The sequence below is a fragment of the Dasypus novemcinctus genome, chromosome 3 (assembly GCF_030445035.2).
Source record: "Dasypus novemcinctus isolate mDasNov1 chromosome 3, mDasNov1.1.hap2, whole genome shotgun sequence".
NCBI lineage: Eukaryota > Metazoa > Chordata > Mammalia > Cingulata > Dasypodidae > Dasypus > Dasypus novemcinctus.
The window spans coordinates 124,715,126-124,742,263 of NC_080675.1; the positions used below are offsets into that span (position 1 = coordinate 124,715,126).

General features: G+C 38.0%; 1 protein-coding gene and 2 pseudogenes across 10 annotated transcripts in view; all 3 read left to right on the plus strand.

Annotated features, from left to right (window-relative positions):
* Positions 1-27,138, plus strand: part of GABPB1 (GA binding protein transcription factor subunit beta 1) — a 103,033-nt gene that overhangs the window by 55,201 nt on the left and 20,694 nt on the right. For 6 of the 10 annotated variants that reach the window (XR_009185103.2, XM_004471549.4, XM_023592609.3 and 3 more), the window contains exons 5-6: positions 1,540-1,687; positions 2,029-2,142. Coding sequence is in view for 9 of the 10 variants with exons in the window: in XM_004471549.4 (XP_004471606.1) it covers positions 1,540-1,687; positions 2,029-2,142 (262 nt within the window). In the remaining variant the exon portion in view is untranslated. The remainder of the gene's footprint in view (positions 1-1,539; positions 1,688-2,028; positions 2,143-27,138) is intronic. The other 4 variants (XM_058294210.2, XM_058294211.2, XM_012530231.4 and 1 more) reach the window with 1 other exon arrangement.
* Positions 7,328-8,526, plus strand: LOC139438201 (protein SET-like; annotated as a pseudogene).
* On the plus strand, positions 16,117-24,755 carry LOC139438711 (elongation factor 1-gamma-like; annotated as a pseudogene).

Consider the following 27,138-nt stretch of genomic DNA (forward strand, 5'->3'; position numbering starts at 1 on the left):
GGGATTTCCACAGTACATTTAAATTGTTAGCCCTGTCAGTGTCCCATGGGTTCCTGAGGCTCTGTTTACTTTTCTTCATTCTTTTTTCTGCTCTTCAGACCAGATGATTTCAGTTGTCTTATCTTCAGGTTTACTGCTTCTTGTTTCTGTTAGTTCTAATCTGCTGTTGAACCCCTTTAAGGAATTTAAAATTTGTTACTGTGTTCTTCAGCTCTTTTTGTTCCTTTACATAATTTTCATATTTCTATTGATATTTTCTTTGTCTTCATCTATCATTTTCCTGATATCTGTTAGGTCTTTGTCCATGTTTTTCTTTGAGCATTTTTTTAAAGTCTTTGTCTAAAATTTCTCAGATCTGATCCTTCTCATAGAATTTCTACTGCTTTAATTTTCTCCTTTGCCTGGACCATTGCTTTCTTTTTCTTTATAATGTTTTGTAATCTTTTGTTGAAACCTAGACAGATGTTGTGATGTGTTATCACCTGAATTGTAACACTGAGGCATCTGCTCCTTCATCTTTATCCAGCTAATGTTATAATAGAGCTTTCCTTGAATGCCAGGAGGTAACAAAAAAAAGCAGAATGAAAAAAAAGAAAATCCTTTTCCAATCATTGCAGGTTGATCTGTGTAAGTGCTCTCTTTCAGAGATTATCCACACTATGAGTTTGAGAATAGCTCCAGCCAAAGGATAAGACTCTCCCTAGTCCTTTCTGCACAAGTATCTTGTCTGGGCATGCATGTTTGGACTTAGGTATTCCCCTGTTTATGCAGATAGAAATGACCCCTTTCCCTAAGATCCTGTTTCCTCAGGGCACTGGACACTTCAGTCTGTAGTCCCTTTCTACAGGCAGCTCAACTTTATTGCTCTCCCACAGGGAGAGCTCAGTGACCTGCCTTGTACAGGCAGGGCAAGTTCTGGGACAGGGTGTCCCTCAGGCCACCACCAGTCAGATTGAGCCAGACATAGATCCTCCCAGTAAGTACGCAGGGGTTACTTTGCTTCTTTTGGAACTAGAACCGGAGATTCTCACTGGGAATGTAGGCTTACTCCATGCCACACTAGTGAGGGGTGGGCGAGCCAGGGTGCCATGCAACCCTACTATGTTTAAGTAGCCGTTTTCTTGATTTAGCGATTGTCTTGCTACTGCAGTCCTTTCAGTGTTTTCTGAAGCTTTGAAAAAGCTCTTTCTGCCAATTCTTGATGGTTATTCAAAGCTTCTGTGGGGGGTTGGGAGTCGTCCATTCCATGCTCCTGATCCAGAATACCTTTAAATGTCCAAATTTTTGTGTGAACTGTAAACATCGTTCAGATATACTCATTTCTTCTCTTATGGAATTTTGCTACTTTATCTAATACGGGAACTTTGGATATAAATTCATACCTTTGATTTAATACTGTATTCTTGGTAGACGAGAAGTAAAGATTTCCAGTTTGTATTATGTGCTTCTTCTAAAATTAGAGAATGTTTCTTTAAATGTGTTTTTGTACTACATGTGCTGGATATAATTCTAAAAACATTGTGGTGATTTGTCCCTTAGATTGCGATGCAGAACCAAATCAACACAAACCCAGAGAGCCCCGACACTGTGACGATACATGCTGCAACACCACAGTTTATCATTGGACCTGGAGGGGTGGTGAACCTAACAGGTCTGGTATCTTCAGAAAATTCATCCAAGGCAACAGGTATTGAGATGCCTATAGGATAGCTGTTGGGATTTTATGCTTTAGTAGGTATTCATCCTTGTAAGAAAGGACTGTTGGAGAATGAGGGTAAGATTATATCAGTTACTTCTCTGGTATAAATGACAAAAACCAAATTTTTATAAGACACAATAACCTAAAGAAAGATAATATTATAAAGTACACTGCAGTATTATCTTTCAAAATATAATGCTATCCAAGCTTGTTTTTTTACAAAATTAATATTATCCAAGCTTCACTTAAGATTTGAATAAAATAAAATAGAATATCAAAAATATGCATTTAAGATCCTAAAAATTCTTATCTTTCTCTTTTTTTAATAGATGAAACGGGTGTATCTGCTGTTCAGTTTGGAAACTCGTCTACGTCAGTATTAGCTACATTAGCTGCCTTAGCAGAAGCATCTGCTCCATTGTCCAATTCTTCAGAAACTCCAGGTTAGTAAAACAAGACAAATGTGGACAATAAAAGTTGAAGATTCAAATACTTAAAAAGACCAGGCAGATAGCATAAAAGGCTGAAGTGGGCAAAGTTAAAATTATGCCCAACTGGACAGAGAATGGCAGAGAAGGGGCAGAGTGGGGAAGACAGATAATTGCTATTCTCTTCTGATTATAGCCATATGCCCATTGTTGCCAGATTCTCATTTTTCACAGGAAGGTGAAATTATGGATTTTTGAAAACTATCAAGTTTTTTTTTTTTTTGTCTTTATTTTTTTAATGTTAACATTCAAAAAATATGAGGTCCCCATATACCCCCCACCCCCTTCACCCCACTCCTTCCCCTGTAACAACAACCTCCTCCATCATCATGAGAAATTGATTGCATTTTTGGTGAATACATCTCTGAGTACTGCTTCATCTCATGGTCAGTGGTCCACATCATAGCCCACACTCTCCCACGGTCCACCCAGTGGGCCATGGGAGGACATACAATGTCCAGTAACTGTCCTTGCAGCACCACCCAGGACAATGCCAAGTCCCAAAAACGCCCCCACATCACATCTCTTCCTCCCACTCCCTGCCCCCAGCAGCCACCATGGCCACTTTCTCCACACTAATTAAAATTTACAAACTTTTGTGATTAGTAGGAGTGTTCTTGTACCCATTTTGGCCCTTGTTTTACCAGTTTCTGACATTTTGTAAAAATAAAATATATATGAAGTTGCTATTTTGTTTTCTTTTATTTTTTTATTTCATTTTATTTATTTTATTTTTATTTTTTTATTTTAAAATTTTTATTTATCCCCCTTTCCCCCAGATGGTTCTCTCGTGATTGTTTGCTTGCCTTCTCCAGGAAGCACTGGAAACTGAATGTGGGACCTCCCACATAGGAGGCTAGTGCCCAGAGGCCTAAGCCACATCCGCTTCCTGCAGGCTGTGGTGTGGCTTGTAGCAACTGCTCATTTAGGCACCTGCTCGTTGCGGTGGGTGCGGATCTAGCTCGTTGCTGGGGTGAGACATCTAGCTCATTGTGGCGGGTGCAGTGTCTAGCTCCTTGCAGCAGGTGCATCATTTGCTCGTCTTTTTTAGGAGGCACTGGGATCTGAACCCAGGACCTCCCGTGTGGTAGGCATGTGCCAACTGGTTGAGCCACATCTGCTTCCCTGAAATTGCTTTTTTAAAACTTAATTTTTTACAGTTAGATTCAGATAAAATCTTTATGCCCGACAGAACTAGGAAATAACAAATCAAAAACACTATTAAAGGGTGACTTGTTAAATGGTGACAAATAGTATTAAATAATAACAGGTATAGATGAGATTTTTCTTTATAATTGAAATACTTTTTGCTGTATTTCTATGTAAGTAAAAAATATTTTTAGTTGAAAATTTTTAAAAACTAAGAGGTATATACTTATTGCTGTTTCAAAGACTTTATAGTTGGGCCAGTGCTTATAAAGGTAAAGAATAATTTGTTGTCATTCTTTCTTCAGTGTTTTTCAATGTGTGATCAGTAATAATGACAATAAAAATGTATTGAATGTTTACTAAGTGTGTTAGGCACTGTGGTAAATGTTTTACTTAAGGTCTCATTTAATCCTTACCATAGAGTTTCACTGGATTTTTTTACTGGATTTTAAAAAAAAATTCTTTTAAGTGCTGCCGATTGAGAGATATATTTTATCAGGGAGAAAATAACGCACTACCTTGTTCTTGTTCTTGTTCTCTTCTTTCTTTTGTAACTTATTATATAGTTAGTGAAAGAGCTCTTTTCATTTTATGTAGACATAGATTTTTTTTTCTCCCCTTCCCTCCCCAGTTCCCCCATTGTCTGCCCTCTATGTCCATTTGCTGTGTATTCTTCTGTGACCACTTCTATCCTTAGCAGCAGCACCAGGAATCTGTGTTTCTTTTTTGTTGGGTCATCTTGTGTCAGCTCTCTGTGTGTGTGGCGCCATTCTTGGGCAGGCTGCACTTTCTTTCCCGCTGGGTGGCTCTCCTTACCGGGTGCACTCCTTGCGCGTGGGGCTCCCCTACGCGGGGACACCCCTGCGTGGCAGGGCACTCCTTGTGCGCATCAGCACTGCACATGGGCCAGCTCCACACGGGTCAAGGAGGCCCCGGTTTTGAACCGCAGACCTCTCATGTAGTAGGCGGACGCCCTATCCTTTGGGCCAAGTCTGCTTCCCTAGATTTTTTTTTTTAAGATTTATTTTATTTATTCCCCCTCCCCCCCACCACCTGCACTCGCTTTCTGCTCTCTGTGTCCATTTGTTGCACATTCTTCTTTGTTTGCTTTTCTTCAGGAGGCACCGGGAACTGATCCTGGGACCTCTGATGTGGGAGAGAGGCACCTCATCACTTGAGCCACCTCTTCTCCCTGGTTTGTTGTGTCTTTTATTATCTTTCTTCTGTGTCTCTTTTTTGTTGCATCATCTTGTGTCAGTTCACGGCATAGGCCAGTTCTCCACTGCATGGGCCAGCTTCGCCTTCACCAGGAGGCTGTGGGAACTGAACCTGGGACCCCCCCATATAGTAGACGGAGCTCAGTCACTTGAGCCACGTCCACTTCCCTTAGACATAGATTTTAATCATAGCATTCTTGTGTAAGGGAAAATATAAGTGAAATAAATTGCTTAAGGTATTCCTAAAATTTTTTTATCTCAAGAGTCTGACACTTCAGAATATTTTTTAATAAATTTTTTTTTTTGCCCATTTTAACATTGAACTCATTTTTATTATTTTAATTTTTTAATTTTTAAGGAAGGTTTAGATTACATAAATGGTACATAAAAAATATAGGGCATCCCCATTATACCCCCACCCCCATACTTTCCCCCATTAACAACATCTTTCGTTAGTGTGGCATACTCATTACAGCTGATGAACACATATTGAAGAATTGCTGCTGACCATGGTCTGTAATTTACATTATAGGTTTTACTTTGCATTGCACAATTTTATAGGTTTTGACAAAATATGACTTGTATCCATCATTGCAATATCATGCAGGACAATTTCAGTGTCCCCAAAATCTCCCCATGTTATATCTAGTCTTCTCTCTTCCTCCCTTCAGAAACTCTGGTGACTACTGCCTTTATATCAATGATACAAGTTCTTCCATTGCTAGAATAATAATAAGTCTACTTCGGTAGACTTAGTCTACTTTGGTAGAATAATAATAAGTCTACTTTTGGTCCATAGTTGCAATCCTCACTTATGTTTGTTCATTCCTTAATATTGAGGATTTGGGATGGTGATGCCCACTCTGTTTCTGATTGAGAGGGGGCTTAGATCCCATGGGGCAGATGTATGGAACTGTGTTGCTTGCAGTTGTGGATACTCTATTATTTTGGAATGGGTATTGTCCATCATCAGCCCTTTGTTAATTGTCCTGGATGAGTTCAGTGAACTGGAAAGTAGGTGTTGCAACTCTGTCTACCTAGATGGAGGGCTCAACCGGCATATGAACAAACTGAAAAGATTTAAGTCTCTGAGACATGTATTTAACAAGCATAGTGCTAATTATAGGGTCAAATAAAAGGGGCAGAAAAGCCCTGTGTAGGAAATTATAAATGAGACTAACTTTGTAACATTGGGAAGCATATATTCCAAAGTAAGGCCCAATGACAGGGTGCTGAATTCCTGAGATTGTCTGCCCTGCCTGTAGTGTCTAGATTCTCTAGAGCCCTTCAAAGCCCCCCTGTTTGAGGCACTGTTTACTGTGGCAAATAAATTATTTTTATATTAGAAAAGTAGGTGTACAAAAAATTAATGCAGAAAATGCAGAGTTCTTATATATCCTCCCTTTTATTAACACTTCACATTAGTGTGGTACCTTTGTTAAAATTGATGAAGGAATATTATTATACCTGTACTATCAACCATAGCTTACATTAAGGTTCACTATTTGTGCTGTGCAGTCTTATGTTTTTTAAAAATTTTTGTTCTAGTAACATACCACCTAAAATTTCAACTTTCAACCATATATAATTCAGTGGTGTTAATCACACTCACAATCTTGTGCTACCATCACTACTGTCCATTCCCAAAACTTTTCCATCACCCTTAAACAGAGGTGATGGAAAAGCCCCTGGGAACCTATATTCTAGTTTCTGAATCTTATACTAATAATTTTATATCAGTAAAATCATACAGTATTTGTCTTTGTTCCTGGCTCATTTCACTTAACATGAGGTCTTTAAAGTTCATCTATGTTGTTGCATTTCTTTTTTGAGTGATTGTAGACTGGAATAAAGTACAAGAACTGTCACAACAGTAATTGTTGCTGCATATATTCTTTTCTTTTTCCACCTAAGTGGTAAACACTTCTTGATACCACAGAGACAGAATGTAGGAACAGATGGGCTGCATTTTAAACAGGGGGCTTGCTTACTGGCATGGTCCTATGTGTAAAAGGAAGGCAGTTATGATAGTTGAAGCTACCCTTCCATTTCTTTTGAGAACTGTGACCCTAAGGAGTGACTTCATGATTACATTAGGACCATGTTTGACATAAATAAATTTTAGTGTTTGTCCAATAGGAAATTGATAAAGGAAAGCAATCACTTATAGAGCTATGCTTTCTTACAAAACATTATGAAACCAATGATACCTGTCTTTTCTTGATATTATAAGCAAAATAACTACAAGTTGTCAGTACTTGATAATTAATATATCTCCTTGGATGGCTTTCTCATGAGCCTTCTCTTCATGTAAATATTTCCACTTTTATTCTTAACTCATAATCTTTATTTTTCTATTTCACTTGCTTGATTAAATTTTTAATCTCCATACATAATTTTCTAATAGAAGTATAGAAAAATAATTTGATAAGTTTTATATACCTCAAAAAGTTGGTTGCTTAATCCATATTTATTAAAAATTTTTAAATTAAATGGTTTTGTTGGGAATTATTTAGACTCGGGCTAATTTGCATAGCTGTGATAAACAGTCATTAGCTCTCCCCATGTCCAAGCCAGACCAGTTGGTATTGATATTAGGCATACATTTAATTTGGCATAACAAATGATAGAAAAATAATGATTGATATTTATTGGGTTCTTATTATGTACTTGTCACTGCGCTAAGTCCTATACATGCATTATCTCATTTTGTTCTCACAATAATCATCTGAGTTAAGAGACTATCTATCGTTGAGTCTTCACTCCTGCCTCAGATGAAGAAAGCAAAGCTGCTTCCTGCCCCTAGGCCAGAGGAGACACCAGCTGCTCTGAACTTGTTGAAATGAGAAAAAGAACAGTAGGCAGCAATTGAAGATATTGATGAAGTACAAAGTGAAACAGACTTAATTAACAACCCATTGAGAAGATTATGAAAGTAGAACAGAAATACAATAAATTCCACCCACCATTCTTTCAGGAGGGGTCAGAATTGATCACCAAAATCCCACATTTTCTCGTAACAGCATTTGTCGGCCATTCGCAAGTGTCTGCACTGCTTGGAGAGGAGGATGAATATTTGCTGTATTATTTAACCAGAGTGGAAATTACAGAATTTGAAGATATTAAATCAGGTTAAAGAATATATTTTTATTTTGATGAAAATCCTTACTTTGAAAGTTAAGTTCTCTCCAAAGAATTTCATCTGAATGAGAATGGTGATCCATTCTCAAAGTCAATTAAAATCAAATGGAAATATGGAAAGGATGTGACAAAATGTTCAAATGAAACACAGAATTAAAGCCAGCAGGAAGAATCAGCATGAAGAGCTAGAGAGCATCTTTTTTTTTTTTTAAGATTTATTTATTTATTCCTTCCCTCCGCCGCATGCACTCGCTGTCTTCTCTCTATGTCCATTTGCTGTGTGTTCTTCTGTGTCTGCTTATCCTCTCTTCTCCTGTTCTCTTTAGGAGACACTGGGAACCAATCCCGGGACCTTCTGACATGGAAGGGGAGAGTCTCAATCACCCAAGTCACCTCAGCTCCCTTGTTTGTTGTGTCTCTCACCGTCTCCCCTCTATGTCTCTTTTTGTTGCATCATTTTGTTGCTGCAGCTCTTCACTGCTTGTGGGCCAACTTGCTTTTCACCAGGAGGTCCCGGAAATGAACCTGGGACCCTCCATATGGTAGCTGGAAGCCCAATCACTTGAGTCACATTTGCTTCCCAGAGATCTTCTTTACCAGGTTTACTGACCATTCTGATATAAGTGCAGACGAATTAGGAGAGGTCTTCAAAGATGATATTTGGCCAAATCCTTTACAGTACTATTGGGTTCCTGATATGAATGATGAAGGGGAAAGGGAAGAAGATCATGAAGATAATGATGATGAAGAAGAAGGGCTGGAAGATATTGATGAAGAAGGGGATGAGGATGCGGGGGGGGGGGGGATGGAAATGATGAAGGAGAGAAGATGAAGGAGAAGATGACTAATAAACACTGATGGAGTCCATCCTTCCCTTTTTAATTTTCTCCAGTTCCTGGGAGCAAATTGCAGTCTTTTTGTTGTTGTTTTCTTTTTGTGCTCAGTTGCCTTGATTTTGAGGTGTTTTTGCTCTTCTTTACACCATGGTTATCACCTTATTTTGGGGGGGAAGCACCTTGAGCAGAATGCTGTGGGAAAAGAATCTTTACCCCTTTCTGTTCCAAATTCAATTTTATCCTTTCCTTTCTTAACAACAATGAAAAACTTTATGGAATCAACACACCACCATGCTCTGCGAGAAAAAAGAAAAAACCTTCTGCTCTCTCCACTCTTCTGGAAGCTGGTCGGTCCTAGGCCTCTGTCTAGTAGTGTATAGAATTCTATCCTTTTCCTCCTTTCTCTTTATTTTGAGCTGAAAGATTACACTGTATCTCTATGTGCAGATGGACAGTTAATGTTTACCAGCATGTATCTTTCTCTTGTTTAAAAAAAGAAAATAAAAACTTAAATGGGGTTATAGAAAGTCAGCAAAGGGTGGGTTTGAGATGTTTCGGTGGGTTAAATGGGCATTTTGACAACATGGCATCTCCTTTGGCATGTTTTAACAGATATCCTTACAGTTTAAGATGATGCTTTTAAATAAAATTCTCTCCTAATCATGACTTGATCCCTGCCACTCAATGGGAGAGTCAGCAGAACCTGTAGGATCTTATTTGGTATTGACATTCTCTTTTGTAATTTTGTTCCTGTTTATTTTTAAATTTTTTTGTTTCACTAGAAAGGAAAGATGATGCTCAGTTTTAAATGTTAAAAGTTGCTTTGCTACAATAAAACTAAAGGTGTACACAAAGTATTTGATGTTTTTCTCTCAGAAGAGATAAACTTAAGACTTCCAAGTTTGACCTGTTTAGCACATCATTGTCCAGATTTGTCACTCTATCTCTGAATTTTTGGATACACATTTTGTAGAAGGATGACCTCAGGTCTGCGTGGATTGAATAAAGAGATTTGAGTCCATGAATTAACTCCATAGCAGGAAACGTTGTGGGTACAGTTTCCCGTCAGTTTCTGAAAATATTCACATCATTAGGGATATCAGATTACTCAGAACTCAGTTTTTTTGAGGGTTGTTCCTTTGTTTTTTTAAAATCTAATTGGCTTTTTCTTTTTTTTAAATGGGTCCTTATTTACCTGGATATAATAATGAAAATAGTGCCTGCCACAACCAACACCCAGACCTGGTGCTCCAATGCCAAGTTACATGTGGGGCGCTTGCTGGCATGTCTTCACTGGCACTAAAATGTGACCAAGAAAGACAGGCTCTCATGGTAGGAAGTTTCTGTTGTTGAGAAACTCAGGTTAGGAATACGTTTTGTCTCAAGTACCAGCTATCTAACAGAGCTATCTCAAATGAGACTGTGTGAATCTGGGTGAGATGATCAACTCTGATCAGTCTGCTAAATGCCACTATGCATATAACATTTTGAGAAGCTACCTGATGCATAAGCTTTTTAAAAATTTATTTAATTTATTTTATTTATCTCCCTTCCCCCAGATAGTTCTTTCATCTGTTTGCTCATTGTTTGTTCACCTTCTCTAGGAGGCATTGGGAACCGAAACTGAGCCCTCCCACATTAGAGATCATTGCCCAATGGCCTTAGTCCCATCCTCTCCTTGTAGTCTTTAGTGTCTTCTGGCTTGTGGCATCTGCAAGTTTAGGTATCTGCTTGTTGCAGCAGGTATAGAATCTAGCTCATTGTAGCCGGTGCAGCGTCTTGTCATCTTTAGGAGGAACCAGGAGCCGAACCTGGGACCTTCCATGTGGTAGGCGGTCACCCACCTGGTTGAGCCATATCTGTTTCCCTGCATAAGCTTTTAATGGTGTAAAATATAGTTGTTCAAATTCAGTGCACTTACATATTTTCAAAGATGAAGTAATGGCCAGCCTGGCAAAATTCAAAGCTTTTGCTTTATAAAACTTTATAAAGAGGCAAAGTGTAACAAACCTGTTTAGATGGATAGTATGTAATTTTTCTGAACTTTTTTGTATGCTTAGTAAATACACCACTTTATATTTGTCAGGAATCTTGCTCCAATAAAGGAACATAAAGATTTTAAAAAAGAAAGAGACTATCATTAAACCCATTTTATTAATGGAGAAACTCACAGAATTCAGGAAACTTTCAAAGATACACAGGGTTATAAGTTACAGAGGTAGATGTCATATTTAGGCATTCACTCTAGAACCCATCTTCTTAACCATTGAACCCAGTAAGGGACTTCCTCATTGTCAGCAAACTCATAAGAAGGTGATACATAAATAAAAATGCTAAGTTATTTATTTTTATTTGAGGATACAACTGTCTTTTTAAAAATTCTATTATGGTAACTTATATATAACAAAATTTCCCATTTTAACTACTTTAATGTATACAATCCAGTGATATTAGTTACATTCACAACATTGTGTTTCCAATACCACCATGTATTCAGAGCTTGTTCATTACCCCAAACAGAAACTCTGTATACATTTGGTTAATAACTCCTTATTCTTCTCCCCTTACTCCCACCTCTCCAGCCCCTGGTAACCTATAATCTACTTCCTAACTATGTATTTCCTACTTGTAGGCATTTTATATTAAGTGAAACCATACAGTGTTTGTCGATTTGTGGCTGACTTATTTCAATTAAAATGATGTCTTCAAGGTTTACCCATGTTGTAGCATATATCAGCACAGCATTTCTTTTTTTAAAATTTTTTAAAATTTATTTCTCTCCCCCCCCCAACTGGTTGTCTGTTCTCTGTGTCTATTTGCTGCTGTCTTCCTTGTCCCCTTCTGTTGTTTTCAGCAGCATGGGAACCTGTGTTTGCTTTTGTTGCATCATCTTGTTGTGTCAGCTCTCCGTGTGTGTGGCACCATTCCTGGGCAGGCTGCACTTTCTTTCCCACTGGGCGGCTCTCCTTACGGGGCGTACTCCTTGCACATGGGGCTCCCATACGCGGAGGACACCCCTGCGTGGCACGGCACTCCTTGCGCGCATTAGCACTGCGCATGGGCCAGCTCTACATGGGTCAAGGAGGCCCGGGGTTTGAACCGCGGACCTCCCATGTGGTAGACGGACACCCTAACCACTGGGCCAAGTCCGCCGCCAGCATTTCTTTTTATGGCTGAATAATATTCCATTACACGTATATATCATATTTTGTTTACCCATTTATCTGTTGATGGACACTTTCTTCTACCTTTTGGCTATTGTGAATAATGTTGCTATGGACATTGTTCCAGACCTTGTTTTCAGTTCTTTTGGATATATACCTAGAAGTGGAATTACCAGGTCATATTGTAATTCTATGTTTAACTTTTTGAGGAACCACTAAACTTTTCCATACTGGCTGTACCATTTTACATTACCAGTAACAATGCATGAGGGTTACTTTTTCTCTCCATCCCCACCAAAACTTATTTTCCAGGTGTTTGGTGTTTTGTTTTTTCCTTCTCTTTTTGTTTTTTTTTCTTTAAATCATAGCCATTCTAATGGGTATAAAGTGGTATCTCATCATTTTGATTTGCATTTCCCTAATGGCTGAGAATGTTGAGCATTTTTTCATGTTTTATTGTCCATTTGTATATCTTTTTCAGAGAAATGTCTATTCCAGTCCTTTGCCCATTTTTCTTTTATTTTTTAAGATTTATTTATTTCTCTCCCCTTTCCCCCAGTTGTCTGCTCTCTGTGTCCATTTGCTGTGTGTTCTTCTGCGTCCGCTTGCATTGTCCGATGGCACTGGGAATCTCTGTTTCTTTTTTGTTGCGTCATCTTGCTGCGTCAGCTCTCCTTGTGTGTGTCCCCACTCCTGGGCCAGCTGTGTTTTTTTCATGTGGGGCGGCTCCCTTACGGGGCACACTCCTTGCATGTGGGGCACCCCTTGGGGCACCCCTATGCGGGGGCACCCCTGCGTCTTTGCCCATTTTTAAATTGGATTGTTTGTCTTGTTGAGTTATAGGAATTTGAAAAGTTTTTTTTTTCTTTATTAGCTGTTTTCCCTATTAACATTTTGTGTATGGTACCTTTGTTACAACTAATGAACCAATATTATTATAATTGTATTATTAAATATAGCCCATAGGTTACATTAGGGTTCACTCCTTGTGTCGTGCAGTTCTACAAGTTAAAAAAATTTTATTTTTATTCTGGTCACATATGTACAACCTAATATTCCCAATTTTAACCACTGTCAAATCTACAATTCATTGTTGCTGATTGCATTCACAGTGTTGTGCTACCATCAGCACCATCCATTACTAAAACTTTTCCATTACCCCAAACAAAAACTCTACCTATTAAGCACTAATTCCCCTTTTACCACCCCCACCCACTTCTGCTCCTGGAAACCTATGTTCTAATTTCTGACTCTCTGAAGTTGCATACTCTACATATTTTATATAAGAGAAATGATTTAGTATTTGTGCTTTTGTGCTTGACTTATTTTACTCTATGTGATGTCTTCATGGTTCATCCATGTTGTAGCATGTATCATATCTTCATTCCTTTTTACAAATGTTACATTGTATGGATTTGCCACATTTTGTTTATCCATTTTTTTCCATTGATGGACACTTGAGTTGCTTATACCTTTTGGCAATTAGGAATAATGTTGCTATAAGCTTAGGGGTGAAAATATCTGTTTTTGAGTATCTGCTTTCCACTCCTGTTTACCTAGAAGTAGAATTGCAGGGTCATATGATGATCTTTGTTTAAATTTTTGAGAAACAGCTAAACTATTTTCCACTATTTACATTCCCACCAACAATGTGTGAGGGCTCCTGTTTCTCCACATTCTCTCCAACACTTGTTTTTGAATAGTAGCCATTGTAGTGAGTATCTCGTTATGGTTTTGATGTGCATTTCCCAATGGCTAGTGATGTTGAACGTCTTTTCCTAAGCTTATTGTCCATTTGTAAATCTTCTGTGGAGAAATACAGTTCAAGCCCTTTGCCTGTTTGTTTTTTTTCCTAGCTCACAGTGAATTTTTTTACTTTTTATTTTACAAATCAATTGCAAATACATATTTTTTGAACAAATTACTTTTTTTGATACATACTAATAAAGAATAAATCTATCCGAAGTGTACAATCAGTGGTATTTGGTATAATCATGTAGTTGTACATTCATCACTTTCAATCATTTTTAGAACATTTTATTATTCCAGTAATAATAATAATATTACTACAAAAAACAAAATCCAACCAACCAAACAGAACTCATTATCTCTCAGTCTCTCTGTTTCCCCTGCTGTACATAGCTGTTATTCTGTTTACTTCGCTACAGTTTATTTACATTTATATTTTGTAAAAACAGTCTTATATATGCAATATCACCCATATTTGTATTTTACAGTCTCATGCTATACTTTTTAGCTTTTCATCTAGTAATATACATGTCCTTAGACTTTTTCTTTCAATCACTGTCATACCTATATAATAGCTCTGCTAGTCACAAACACCATGATGTGCTCTCACCATTTCCATTCCTTTCTAAAGATTTACAAACAACCTTTTAAACCAGTTCTGCACAGATTAGCCTTCAGCTTTCCATTCTCTACCCTCATTCCGTTTTCTGGTGACCTATATTCTAATTATTCCATGAATTTACATAACACATTTAGTTCATAATAGCACTGTCATAACAGTATTTGTCCTTTCACATCTGGCTTGCTTCACTCAACATAATGTCCTCCAGGTTCATCCATGTTGTCATATGCTTCACGACTTCATTTCTTCTTACCAATGCATAATATTCCATGGTGTATTTATACCACAATTTGTTTACCCATTCATCAGTTGATGGACACCTGAGTTGTTTCCAACTTTTGGCAATCTTGAATAACATTGCTGTGAACATTGGTGTGCAGGCATCTATTCGTGTCACTGCTCTCAGTTATACCTAGTAATAGTATTGTTGGGTCACATCTTTGCCTGTTTTTTAATTGCTAGCTTTTGTTGAGCTGTAAGAGTTCTTTCTTTATTCTGAATATTAAGTCCATATTGGAGATGTGGTTTCCAAATATTTTCTCCCATTCTGTAGGTTGTCTTTTTCACTGTCATGATAATGTCCTTTGGTGCACAAAAGTTTTTTCATTTTGATGAAGTTCAGTTTATTGATTTTTTTTTTTTTTTGGTTGCTGGGCTTTTGCTGTAATGTCTAAGAATCCATTGTCTAATACAAGGTGCTGAAGATAATTCCTTATGTTTTCTTGTGTTTTATAGTTTTAGTTCCTATATTTAGGTTGTTCATCCATATTGAGTTAATTTTTGTGCGTGTTGGTTTAAATTCATTCTATTGCATGTAGACTTACAGTTTTCTCAGCACCATTTATTGAAGAGACCATTCTTTCGCCAATGAGTAGATTAGGCACCGATGTTGAAAATCAGCTGGTCATAGATTTGTGGGTTTATTTCTGGACTCTCAGTTCTATTTCATTGATCTACAGGTCTATCACTGTGCCAGCATCACCCTGTTTTATTTTTATTTATTTATTTATTTTTTTTAAGATTTTAAAATTTTATTTCTCTACCCTTCCTTCCTCCTCCCCCAGTTGTCTGCTCTCTGTGTCCATTCACTGTGTTTTCTGTGTCCACTTGTATTCTTGTCAGTGGCACCCGGAATCTGTGTCTCATTTTGTTGCATCATCTTGCATGTCAGCTGTCCATGTGTGCGGTGCCACTCCTGGGCAGGCTGCACTTTTTTTGCGCTGGGCGGCTCTCCTTATGGGGCGCATTCCTTGTGCGTGGGGCTCCTCTATGTGGGGGATACCCCTGTGTGGCATGGCACTTCTTGCCCGCATCAGCACTGCGCATGGACCAGCTCATCACTCGAATCAGGAGGCCCTGGGTTTGAACCTTGGACCTCCCATGTGGTAGGCAGATACTCTGTCCGTTGAGCCAAATCTGTTTCCCAAATCACCCTATTTTATTTACTCTAGTTTCATAGTAATTTCTAAAACCAGAAAGTGAGTCCTTCCATTTTTTTCCTCTTTTTCAAGATTATTTTGGCTATTTCGGCCTTGTAATTCCATAAGGATTGAGGGTAAGCTTTTCCATTTCTTCAAAAAAAAGGCTACTGGAATTTTGATTGGGATTACATTGAATTTGTATATTCAGGCACTGTTGGTATTGTAACAGTATTAAGTCTTCCATTCCACAAACACAAATGTCTTTCCATTTATTTGTTGTCTTTAATTTCTTTCACCAATGTTTTATAGTTTTCAGTATACACATATTTTACATACTTGGTTATATTTATTCCCAGATATTTTTTTTCTCTTAGTTGCTTTTACATATATTTGATACATGTGAAATCAACTTACTCATTTTGGACATAAATCACTAAAAATTTATACCTTTTTAAAGTACACACAAATGATTTTCAAAATATTTGTTTAAACTGTCCTATTGAATATTGGTGGAGAGTAATTCAGGGGTATTATCAGGCAGCTCAAACATTAATATCATAATTGTCATTTACTTTTACATTATTAAACTAGAGAACTTCTTCTTGGAAAACATGGGGAATTAACTTATACCTTTACAGATCCTATGATTAGAAGGCTGTATTCCTTTAAAATAATTGTAATTAAAGTTTTCTGTTAACTTTAGCTCTTCTTCTGAAAGCATTGAATTAATCTATTAATGGCAACAAGAGCAGGAGTTCTAAAATATTTCCAGGAAAAATGGAGGATTAGAGAGATGGAGGAATCACTTCTCTCCAAGAAAAATAGCTAGAGAACAGGCAGAAACTGTCTGGAAAAATGTTCTAGGGCTTAGGACACTAGGGAGAGTCTGGACACCACCTAGAAGAGAAAGAGAAAAAAGAAAGACTCTCAACAGGAAAAGTCTGCAGCTGCAGCTCCTGGGCCCATCCTCCCTTGGAGTAGGCAGCTCTGAGTTCTCTGGCCTCTGGGTCCTCTTCCTTGGAAATACAGAGAGGGAAGACCAGTTGAGCTTCTGGCCAAAAACTTTGGTGTGCTCTGTCTCACAAGCCCTTCCAGGCTGGGTGGAGGCACACCATTGTTTGCCCTGGGAATGAGCAGGGAACCAAAGAAGTCCAACCATCGTAAACACCCTCCCTACTGACCAGGACAGGTTGTTGAGGACACATAGGGGAGTGGAATTATTGTCTACCTTAGAAAAGGTTGGGGGCTCCTGGCAAAGGGAGAACAGCTTCTGCGAATCCTTGATTTGTGAGGCTCTGCATAGTCCTGAGGCAGGATCCTCTGTCACATTGTTCTGGTGCAGGTTATAGTGAACACATTCTGACAAGGATTTGAGCTGAGAGGTCTGCTGAAGCATGCCTTCTACTGGCAGACCAAGGAACTACAGGCAAGGAAAATTAATAAATAAAATAAGCTTTTTCTGGCCTCTACAGCCTCCCTTCCCAAAGCTCTTGCAAATTGGTCTGCAACCAATTACTGTCTCTGTGCCCAAATTTGAGCAACTAAACAGGGATAGTTCTAAAGAGAACAGGGAAGCGGATTTGGCACAATGAATAGGGCATCCGCCTACCACATGGGAGGTCCAAGGTTCAAACCCAGGGCCTCCTCATCCGTGTGATGAGCTGGCCCATGCGCAGTGCTGATGCACACAAGGAGTACCTTGCCACACAGGGGTGTCCCCCACATAGGGGAGCCCCACGCACAAGGAGTGTTCCCCATAAGGAGAGCTGCCCAGCGTGAAAAAAGTGCAGCCTACCCAGGAATGGCGCCGCACACACAGAGAACTGATGCAGCAAGATCATGCAACAAGACAATACACAGATTCTGGGTGCCACTGACAAGAATACAAGCGGACACGGAAGAACACGCAGTGAATGGACACAGAGAGCAGACAACTGGGGTGGGAGGACGGGGAAAGGGAGAGAAATAAATAAAAAAAAATCTTTAAAAAAAATAAAGAGCTAGAACAGATTGAACCAAGAATCAAAGAACAGCAATAACACAGCCTCCCATCACTAATATCCTATACAAGAGAGAAAGTGAGCATCAGAATAAACTCATCGTCAGAAACAGGTGCCTAGAAATGAGCAAAAAATTACAAACCATACAAAGAAATAAGAATATATGGCTCAAGTAAAGGAACATATCAAAGCCCCAGATAAGACACAATATTTGAGACAGCTGATCAACAAGGTTCCCACACATCTCCCAAATCAAATCAATGAGTTGGAAGACAATATGGCTAAAGGGGCAAAGGACATCAAGAAGACATTGGGAGCAGAGCGGGTGTAACTCAGTGGTTGAGCACCTGCTTTTCATGTGTGAGTTCCCAGATTCAATCCCTGGTGATACCTTTTAAAAAAAAAAGTGACACTGTGCAATCACAAAGAAGAATTTGAAAACTTATATAGAAAAATAGCAGAGCTTTTGCAAATGAAAGACACAATAGGTGAGATAAAAAACACATTAGATGTATACAACAGCAGACTTGAAATTATAGAAGAAAGAATGTGATGTAGAAGACAGAACAGCTGAAAAGAATGGAAAAATTTGAGCAGAGGCTCAGGGAATTGAATGATTACACGAAGCACAACAACATACATGTCATGGGAGCTCCAGAAGGAGAAATTAAGGAAAAGGGGCAAAAAAGAGTATATGAGGAAATAATGGCAGAAAATTTCCCAATGCTCATGAAAGAAATAATTTTACATGCCCAAGAAGAGTAGATCACTCCAATTAGAATAAACCCAAATAGATTTAACTCTTGCACATGCTACTCAGAATATCAAGTGCTAAAGTTAAGGAGAAAATTCTGAGAGTAGCAAGGAAGAAGCAAACCATCACATATAGGGACACCCAGTAAGACTTAGTGTTGATTTCTCATCAGAAACCATGGAGGTGAGAGGACAGTGATATGATATAATTAGGATCCTGAAAAAGAAAAATTGCCAGCTGAGAATTCTTTATCCAGCAAAATGGTCCTTCAGATATGAAGGTAAGTTTAAAATATTCACAAACAAAAACTAAAAAAGTTTGTAAAAAGCAATCTGCCTCTGCTGGAAGCACTAAAGGAAGCCCTACAGCCACAAAGTGAAAGGTAGGAGAGAGAGGCTTGTAGGAGAATATAGAAGGGAAGAGTATCAGAAAGAATAACTAAAAGGGTAAAATGACAGATGAAAATAAGACATATGAAAGCCAAAAAATTAAATGGTGGAAGTAAATAATGCACTTACAGCAATATCATTGAATGTTAATGGAAAAAATTCCCCAATCAAACCGCTTTTTCTGCTGAATTACCATGATGGCTAGGATGTTGTACACATATATGGAAAACTGGAGGGCCTTTAAGGTGCTCATTGCTGCTCAGTACAGCAGGGCTCAGGTCTGTGTGCTCTCTGTACCACCTCACCTCCACTTTGGCCAAACCAACCATACTCCTGAAATTCTCCACAAATTTCTTGCCAGCAGGGTTCTGGCATTTGAGGGTGACAGTGGATTCTGTGTGTTGAGAGCAATGCCATTGCCTACTATGTGAGCAATGGAGAGCTTTGGGGAAGTTCTTCAGAAGCAGCAGCCCAGGTGGTGCAGTGGATGAGCTTTCTGACAGCAACATAGTTCCCCCAGCCAGTACCTGGGTGTTCCCCACCTCGGGCATCATGTACCTCAACAAGTAGGCCACAGAGAATGAGAAGAAGAATGTGAGGTGAATTCTGGGTCTGCTGGATGCTCACTTGAAGACAGGGACTTTTTTGGTTGGCAAACGTGTGACCCTGGCTGACATCACAGTTGACTGCTCTCTGTATTGGTTTTACAAACATGTCCTTGAACCTTCTTTTTGCCAGGCCTTACCCAATACCAACTGCTGGTTCCTCACCTGCATTAACCAGCCCCAGTTCCAGCCTGTGTGGGGAGATGAAACTGAGAAGATCACCCAGTTTGATGTTAAGAAGTTTGCAGAGCCAGCCGAAAAAGGACACCCCATGGAATGAGAAAGGTCCACAGGAGGTGAAGCAGAAGCTCCAGGCCAATTGGAAAGAGGACAAAAAGGTGGCTGCCCCTGCTCCAGAGGAGGAGATGGATGAGTGTGAGCAGGCACTGGCTGCTGAGCTGAAGGCCAAAGATCCCTTTGCTCACCTGCCCAAGAGTACCTTTGTGTTGCATGCATTTAAGAGCAAGTATTCCAATGAAGACATGCTTTCTGTGGCACTGCCACATTTCTGGGAGCACTTTGATATGGGTGGCTGGTCCGTGTGCTTTTCTGAGTATTGTTTCCCTGAAGAACTCACCCAGACCTTTATGAGCTGCAACCTCATCACTGGAATGTTCCAGCAGTTGGACAAGCTGAGGAAGAATGCCTTGCCAATGTCATCCTCTTTGGAACCAGCATTAGCAGCTCCATTTCTGAAGTGTGGGCCAGGGGCTTGCCTTCCACTGAGTCCAGATTGGCAGGTGGATTATGAGTCATACATGGCAGAGGCGGAGTTTGGCAATGAGGAGACCCAGACGCTGGTTTGAGAGTACTCTTTTTGGAGGGAGCCTTCCAGCATGTGGGCAAAGCTTTCAATCAGGGCAAGATCTTCAAGTGAACACCTCTTGCCATCACCTAACTGCCGCATCTGCCCTTCAGGGGGATGGGGGCCATTAAAGGAAACTGAACATTGAAAGGAAAAAAAAAAAGATACCGGCTAACTGAATGGACAAAAAAAACCATCAACCATCCATTTACTCTCTACAAGAGACACACCTTAGAGTCTCTGAAAGTGTAAGGTTGGGAAAAGATATTCCACACAAAAAGTAACTCACAAAGAACAGGAGGAGTTATCCTAATATCAGACAGCAGACTTTATATGCAAGAAAATTATAAGAGATGCAAAAGGCCATTATGTATTAATAAAGGGGACAATCCTCCAGGAAGGAGTAATAGTCATACCTATCTATGTACCTAACAAGGATACCCCAAAATAAATGAGTCAAACTCTGGCACATCTGAAGAGAAAAATAGATATTTCTACAATAACCACTGGAGACTTCAATGTGTGACTCAAATCAATAGATAGAACAACTACACAGACGATCAACAAAGAAACAGAAAACTTGAACATTATGATAAACGAGCTAGACTAACAGGCATATACGGAATGTTGCATCCCAAATCTGTGGGTAATACATTATTCTCAAGTGCTCATGCATCTTTCTCCAGGATAGACCACATGCTGGGTCACAAAGCCAGTCTCAGTAAGTTGAAATTATAAAATGCACCTTCTCAGATCATAATAGGCAAGAAAGGGAAAAAATCACAAAGAATGGAGGCTAAACAACACACTCCTAAACAATCAGTGGGTGAAAGAAGAAATTGTAAGAGCAAGTGGATAACTTAAGACAAATGAAAATGAGAACACAACTTATCAAAACTTATGGGATACAGCAAAGGCATGACTGAAAGGGAAATTTATAGCCCTAGATCCCTATATTTAAAAAAAAGAAAGAACTTAAATCAAAGTCCTAACTGAACATCTAGAGGAACTAGACAAAGAACCACAAACAAATCTCAAGGCAAGCAGAAGAAAATAAATAATAAAGATTAGAGCAGAAATACATGAAATTGTTAAAAAAAACAGAATAGAGAAAATCAACAAAATCCAAAGCTGGTTCTTTGAGAGATCAATAAAATTGACAAATCCTTAGCTAAACTAACAAAGAAAAAGATGAGAGAAGGTACAAATTTTAAAAATCAGAACTGAAAGGGGAAAAATTATTTTTTTTATTTCCTTTTTTTAAAAATTTTTTATTGATTTTGTAAAAATATTACATTAAAAAAAAAAACTTATATGAGGTACCATTCAACCCCACCACCACCACCCCCACACTCCCCCCCCCAGCAACACTCACTCCCTTCATCATGACACATCCATTGCACTTGGTAAGTACATCTCTGGGCATCTCTGCACCTCATGGTCAATGGTCGAAAGGGGAAAAATTATGATGACTGACCCCACAGAAATAATAAGGACCATAAGAGGATATCATGAGAAACCATATGCCAATAAATTAACCAACCTAGATGAAATGGACAAATTCCTAGAAACGCATAATCTACATTGAAATACAGGAACTCAAAAACCCAATCACATTTAAAGAGATTAAATAAGTCATCAAAAATCTCCCAAAGAAGAAAAATCTGGGACCAGATGGCTTCACAGGTGAATTCTACCAAGTATTTCAAAAAGAATTAGTATCAATCCTATTTAAACGCTTCCAAAAAATTAAATAGGAGGGAAATTACCCAGCACATTTTATGAAGCCAACATCACACTAATATCAAAGCTGGATAAAGATACAAGAAAAGAAAATCACAGATGAATCTCTGTAACGAACATAGATGTAAAATTCTCAACAAAATACTTGAATCGAATCCAACAGCATACTAAAAAAGTCATAAATCATGATCAAGTGGCATTTATTCCTGGTATGCAAGGGTGGTTCAATATAAAATCAATTAACGTAATACACCACAGTAACAAACTGAAGAAGAAAAAAACATGATCATCTCAATCAATGCAGAAAAAGCATTTGACAAAATGCCTTCTTGATAAAAACAATTTGAAAGATAGAAATTGAAGAAAACTTCCTCAGTATGATAAAGGAGATATATATTAAAAACCTACAGCCAAAATCTTACTCAGTGGGGAAAGGATGAAAGCTTTCCCTCTAGGATTGAGAACAAGACAAGGATGCCCACTGTCACCACTGTTATTCAATATTGTGCTGGAAGTTCTAGCTAGAGCTAGGGATAGGGGAAAAAAAAAGGCATCCAAATAGGAAAAGAGGAACTAAAACTCTGACAATTCGCAAATGATAGGATCCTGAATTTTAAAAATTCCCAAAATATCTATGACAAAGCTACTTGAACTAATAAACAAGTTCAGCAAAGTGGCAGGATACAAGATCAACATGAAAAAACCAGCGTATCCATATACTAGTATTGAACAATCTGAGGAGGAAATCGGGGGAAAATCCATTTACAATAGCAACAAAAAGATTCAAATTCCTAGGAATCAATTTAACCAACGATATAAAGGACCTGTGTCCAGAAAACTGCAAAAGCACTGCTAAAGGAAATCAAACACCTCAACAATGGGAATACATTCTGTGTTCTTGGATTGGAAGACTAAATATTGTGCAGGTGTCAATCCTACCCAAACTGATTTGTAGATTCAACGTAAAACCAATAAAAATTCCAACTGTATACTTTACAGAAATAGAAAAGGCAATTACTAACTTTATTTGAAAGGGAAAAGGAACCTGAATAGTCAAAAGCATCCTAAAAAAGAAGGATGAAATTGGATGACTCTAACTGGTTGATACTACATACTACATACTACAAAGTGACAGTAGTCAAAACAGTGTATTATTGGCATAAATACAGACATATTGATCAATGAAATAGGATTGAGAGTCTAGTAATAGACCCTCCTTTCTATGCTGAACTGTTTTTTGACGAACCTACCAAGTCTACTGGGATAAACAATCTCTTCAACAAGTGGTACTGGGAGAATGGATATCCATTACCAAAAGAATGAAGGCGGTCCCCTATTTCACTCCCCATACAGGGATCAACTCAAAATGGATCAATGACCTAAATATAAAAGCCAGGACCATACAATTACTAGGAGATAATGTAAGGAAATATCTTCAAGATCTTGTGGTAGGTGGGGATCTCTTAAAACCTTACACCCAAAGTTCAATCAGTGAAGGACCTCCTCAAAATTAAACATTTTTGCACCTCAAAGGACTTTGTCAAAGGGTGAAAAGGCTTTTTCTCAATGGGAGAAGTTATTTGGAAATCGCATATCTGATAAGAATTTAGTATCCCAAATGACCTGATTAAAAAATGGACAAAAGACTTGAATAGACATTTGTCCAAAGAAGGAATTCAAATGGCAAAAAAAGACCATGAAAAAATGTTCAACATCACTAACAATTAGGGAAATGCAAATCAAGGCTACAAAGAGATATTGCACATGTATCAGAATGACCACTGTTAAAAAGACAGAAAATGACAAGTGTTGGAGAGAATGTGGAGATAGGAATGCTTATTCACTGCTGGGAATGGAGAATAGTATAGCCACTGTGGAGGACTGTTTGGCATTTCCTAAGGAAGTTGAATATAGATTTGCCATGTAACCCAGCAATATCACTACTAGAAATCTACCCAGAACTACTGAGAGCAGTGACAACAGACAGACAGCTGCACACCAGTGCGCATCACAGTGTTATTCACAATTCCCAAAAGATGGAAGCGACCCAGGTGCCCATTTACTGATGAATGGATAAGCAAATTGTGGTAAATACATATGATGGAATATTATTCAGCTGTAAGAATAAGTGTAGTTGTGAAAAATATAATAATACGATGAACCTGGTAGACATATGTTGAGTGACGCAAGCCAGACGCAGAAGAGCAAATAGTGGATGATTGCGCTATTATGAACTAAATATGTTTCATAAACTCATGGAGTTAATAACTAGAGTATTGGTCACCAGAAAATAGAATGAAGTTAGAGAATGGAAAGCTGAAAGTTAATCTGTGCAGAATTTGCAATAAGGTTGTTGTTAAATCTTTGGAAATGAATAGAAATGATGAAAGCCAATTATAGTGTTTGTAACTGGAAGTGCTAATACATGGGTATTACAGTGGTTGAAAGGGAAAGTCTAAGGTCCTATATGTTACTAGAAGGAAAGCTAAAAAATGTAACATGGGACTGCATAGCGTAGTGAAACCGCAACAAAATATGAGTGTGGATAATATTGCATATATAATACTGGTTTTCTTTGAAACAGAACAAATAAATGTTAATGTTAGAAGATGTTAATATCAGGCAAAAATACAACCAAAGAAAACTGTATGGCCAGTAATATATAATCTTCTACTAAAAGTAAAATATATATCTATATGTATGTATGTATAAAGTAAAAAATTATACAGAAGGGTACATGTTGTTTGACTCCATCTATACAAAATATAAATACAAATAAATTAGAGAGACAGCAACAGAAAAGCAGCTATGTTTGATGAGAAGGATAGAGATTGAGATGATTATTAAGGGTAGAGTTTTTTTGTTTGTTTTTTGATGGTGGTGATGATGAATATTATTGGAGTAATGAAAGTGCCCTAATTGATTGAAATAATGAATGCATAACTCTGTGATTATATCATATACCATTGATTGTACACTTTGGATGGATTATGAATATGTTTCAATTAATTTGTTTTTAAAAATCCAATATCCAGGAGAAAAAAAAGAACAGTACTTAAATTTTTATGAATCAGAATCACTTTCCTAATAATGCATTTGGTCTTGTTCTACCCCAGGAGATTCTGATTCAGTAGGCGTGGGATTAAGTTCCTTCCATTCTGGCTGTTAGGAATTGCTTTTTATGTATTTTCTTTTCTTTTTTTTTAAGATTATTTATTTATTTATTTCTCTCCCCTTCCCCCCGCCCCAATTGTTTGCTCTCTCTGTCCATTTGCTGCGTGTACTTCTTTGTCCGCTTCTGTTGTTATCAGCAGCATGGCAATCTGTGTTCCTTTTTGTTGCTTCATCTTGTGTCAGCTCTCTGTGTGTGCGGCGCCATTCCTGGGCAGGCTGCACTTTCTTTCGTGCTGGGCGGCTCTCCATACGGAGTGCACTCTTTGCACGTGGGGCTCCCCTACGCGGGGACACCCCTGCGTGGCAGGGCACTCCTTAAGCGCATCAGCACTGCGCATGGGCCAGCTCCACACGGGTCAAGGAGGCTCGGGGTTTGAACCGCGGACCTCCCGTGTGGTAGACGGATGCCCTAACCACTGGGCCAAGTCTGCTTCCCTTCTTTTTACCTTTCTTTTGTTTTTCTTTTTGTTGTGTTTTTATAGCAGGAAGAGGGCATCAGTGCATTTCTCCTTGTAATTGGACCTGCTAGTTTCTTTTATATTTTTAAAATTAGTGCAACTATAATGTGCCATTATAACTCTCTTTAGCACTATAGAGAATTTAACCCTCTTTTATAATGTTATTTAACCATTATTTAAATAGACTGGTCTTTCAGCCTTAAAGTCAGAGAGGGAAAAAATATGCACATGTGTTATGACAACCATATTTGCTGGAAGTTCCCATTATTAGGGTTGATAATTTTAGGAACTTATTCTTTCAAGAGTTATCACAAATGAACCATAATAATCCAAGGTAATAGAATTAATATGGTACATTTAATAATAGGGTGGTATATGGGACCTCTGTGTTTTATGCATGATTTTATGGTAAACCTACTACTTCTAGTCATAATGGTAAAAAAATGATTGGGCTAGATTCTGTTAAAATTTAATTTTTTGCTATTTTCTTATGCTCCCATTTCATTAAGTTTAGAAAATACAGGCATCTCCCTGTAACATACATTTCAAATATTCTTATAGTACATATTCTTATGCATAAAAATAAAAGGGTTAAATTGTACAGATTTCTTTCCTTTGACCACCTAATTTTTAAAGCACCTGAGCAGATATTCTGTGCTAAGTTTTATGTCTGCTATATGCAGAAGTAAAATATTGAACTACCCATCAGTCACTGCTTTCTTATTTTTTGTTTTCTTTTTTTCTTTTGTCACTGCTTTCTAATATACAGATGCCTGCAAGTAGTATACACCAAGAAGTTTTATTTCCTTTCAAGGTACTAAGCTTGTGATGCCAAAAGAATGATTACTTGGCTCTTTTGGAGCCAGCTCTTATTTGCTACTTTTCCAAAGAATTGTCAGTAAATTTGCTGTCCAGTATTCCAGTCTAGGGAATGTAGGAAGGAGACTGAAGCAAAGGAAAAGAGGGGATGGAGTTATAGTCATTAGGAATACATAATCTTGTTAGAAAAATGACAAATAAACGTGAAAAGTTAGAACAGGTTAAAATTGTTATATAAGAGGTAGAGATCATTTGTAAAAGAATGAGACAGTTACTGTTGTTCAGAGGGAAGCAATTACTTTTAGCTGGAGTTGGGGGGCTTTGAGGAAGAGTAGATAGGATTTAGAGACATAGGAACTCATTCTAAGTTATTCAATTTTAGAAGTCATTCCAAAATGAGAAAAGTAAATGCTGTCTTTTGGGGATTACAGTTAAATATTTTCTCACCAGAAAACCCAGCCTTAGACAATTGTAGTATACTATTCATTAATAAGCAGAGGCAATTAAGTTATCCATCTTTCTTCCAGAGCTTACAAACCACTCTGTTATAAGTGTTTCTTATTTGAAAAATCAAAATTCCTGGTAACTCTCACCCTCACCCTCTTCCTTCCTGTTTTAAAATAAAATTCATGGAGGAATGTGTCATGTTTTCTGTAGAAGGGAATAACTCTACACTGTTCTTGTGCTAAAATTTGTTTATTGGTTTACAAACAACTTGATTTGCAATGAGGAAAAAAATACTTATGCATTTATTTTATATATATATTTTTTAATTTTTTCATTTAATATGTTTTTAGTTAACATCTATGTCTTGGGTACACTGTGCTCAATACTAGGGAGAAAATGGTAAACAATAATATACTGTCCCAATCTTTATGGAACTTGTAGTCTTGGTAGAATGAAAC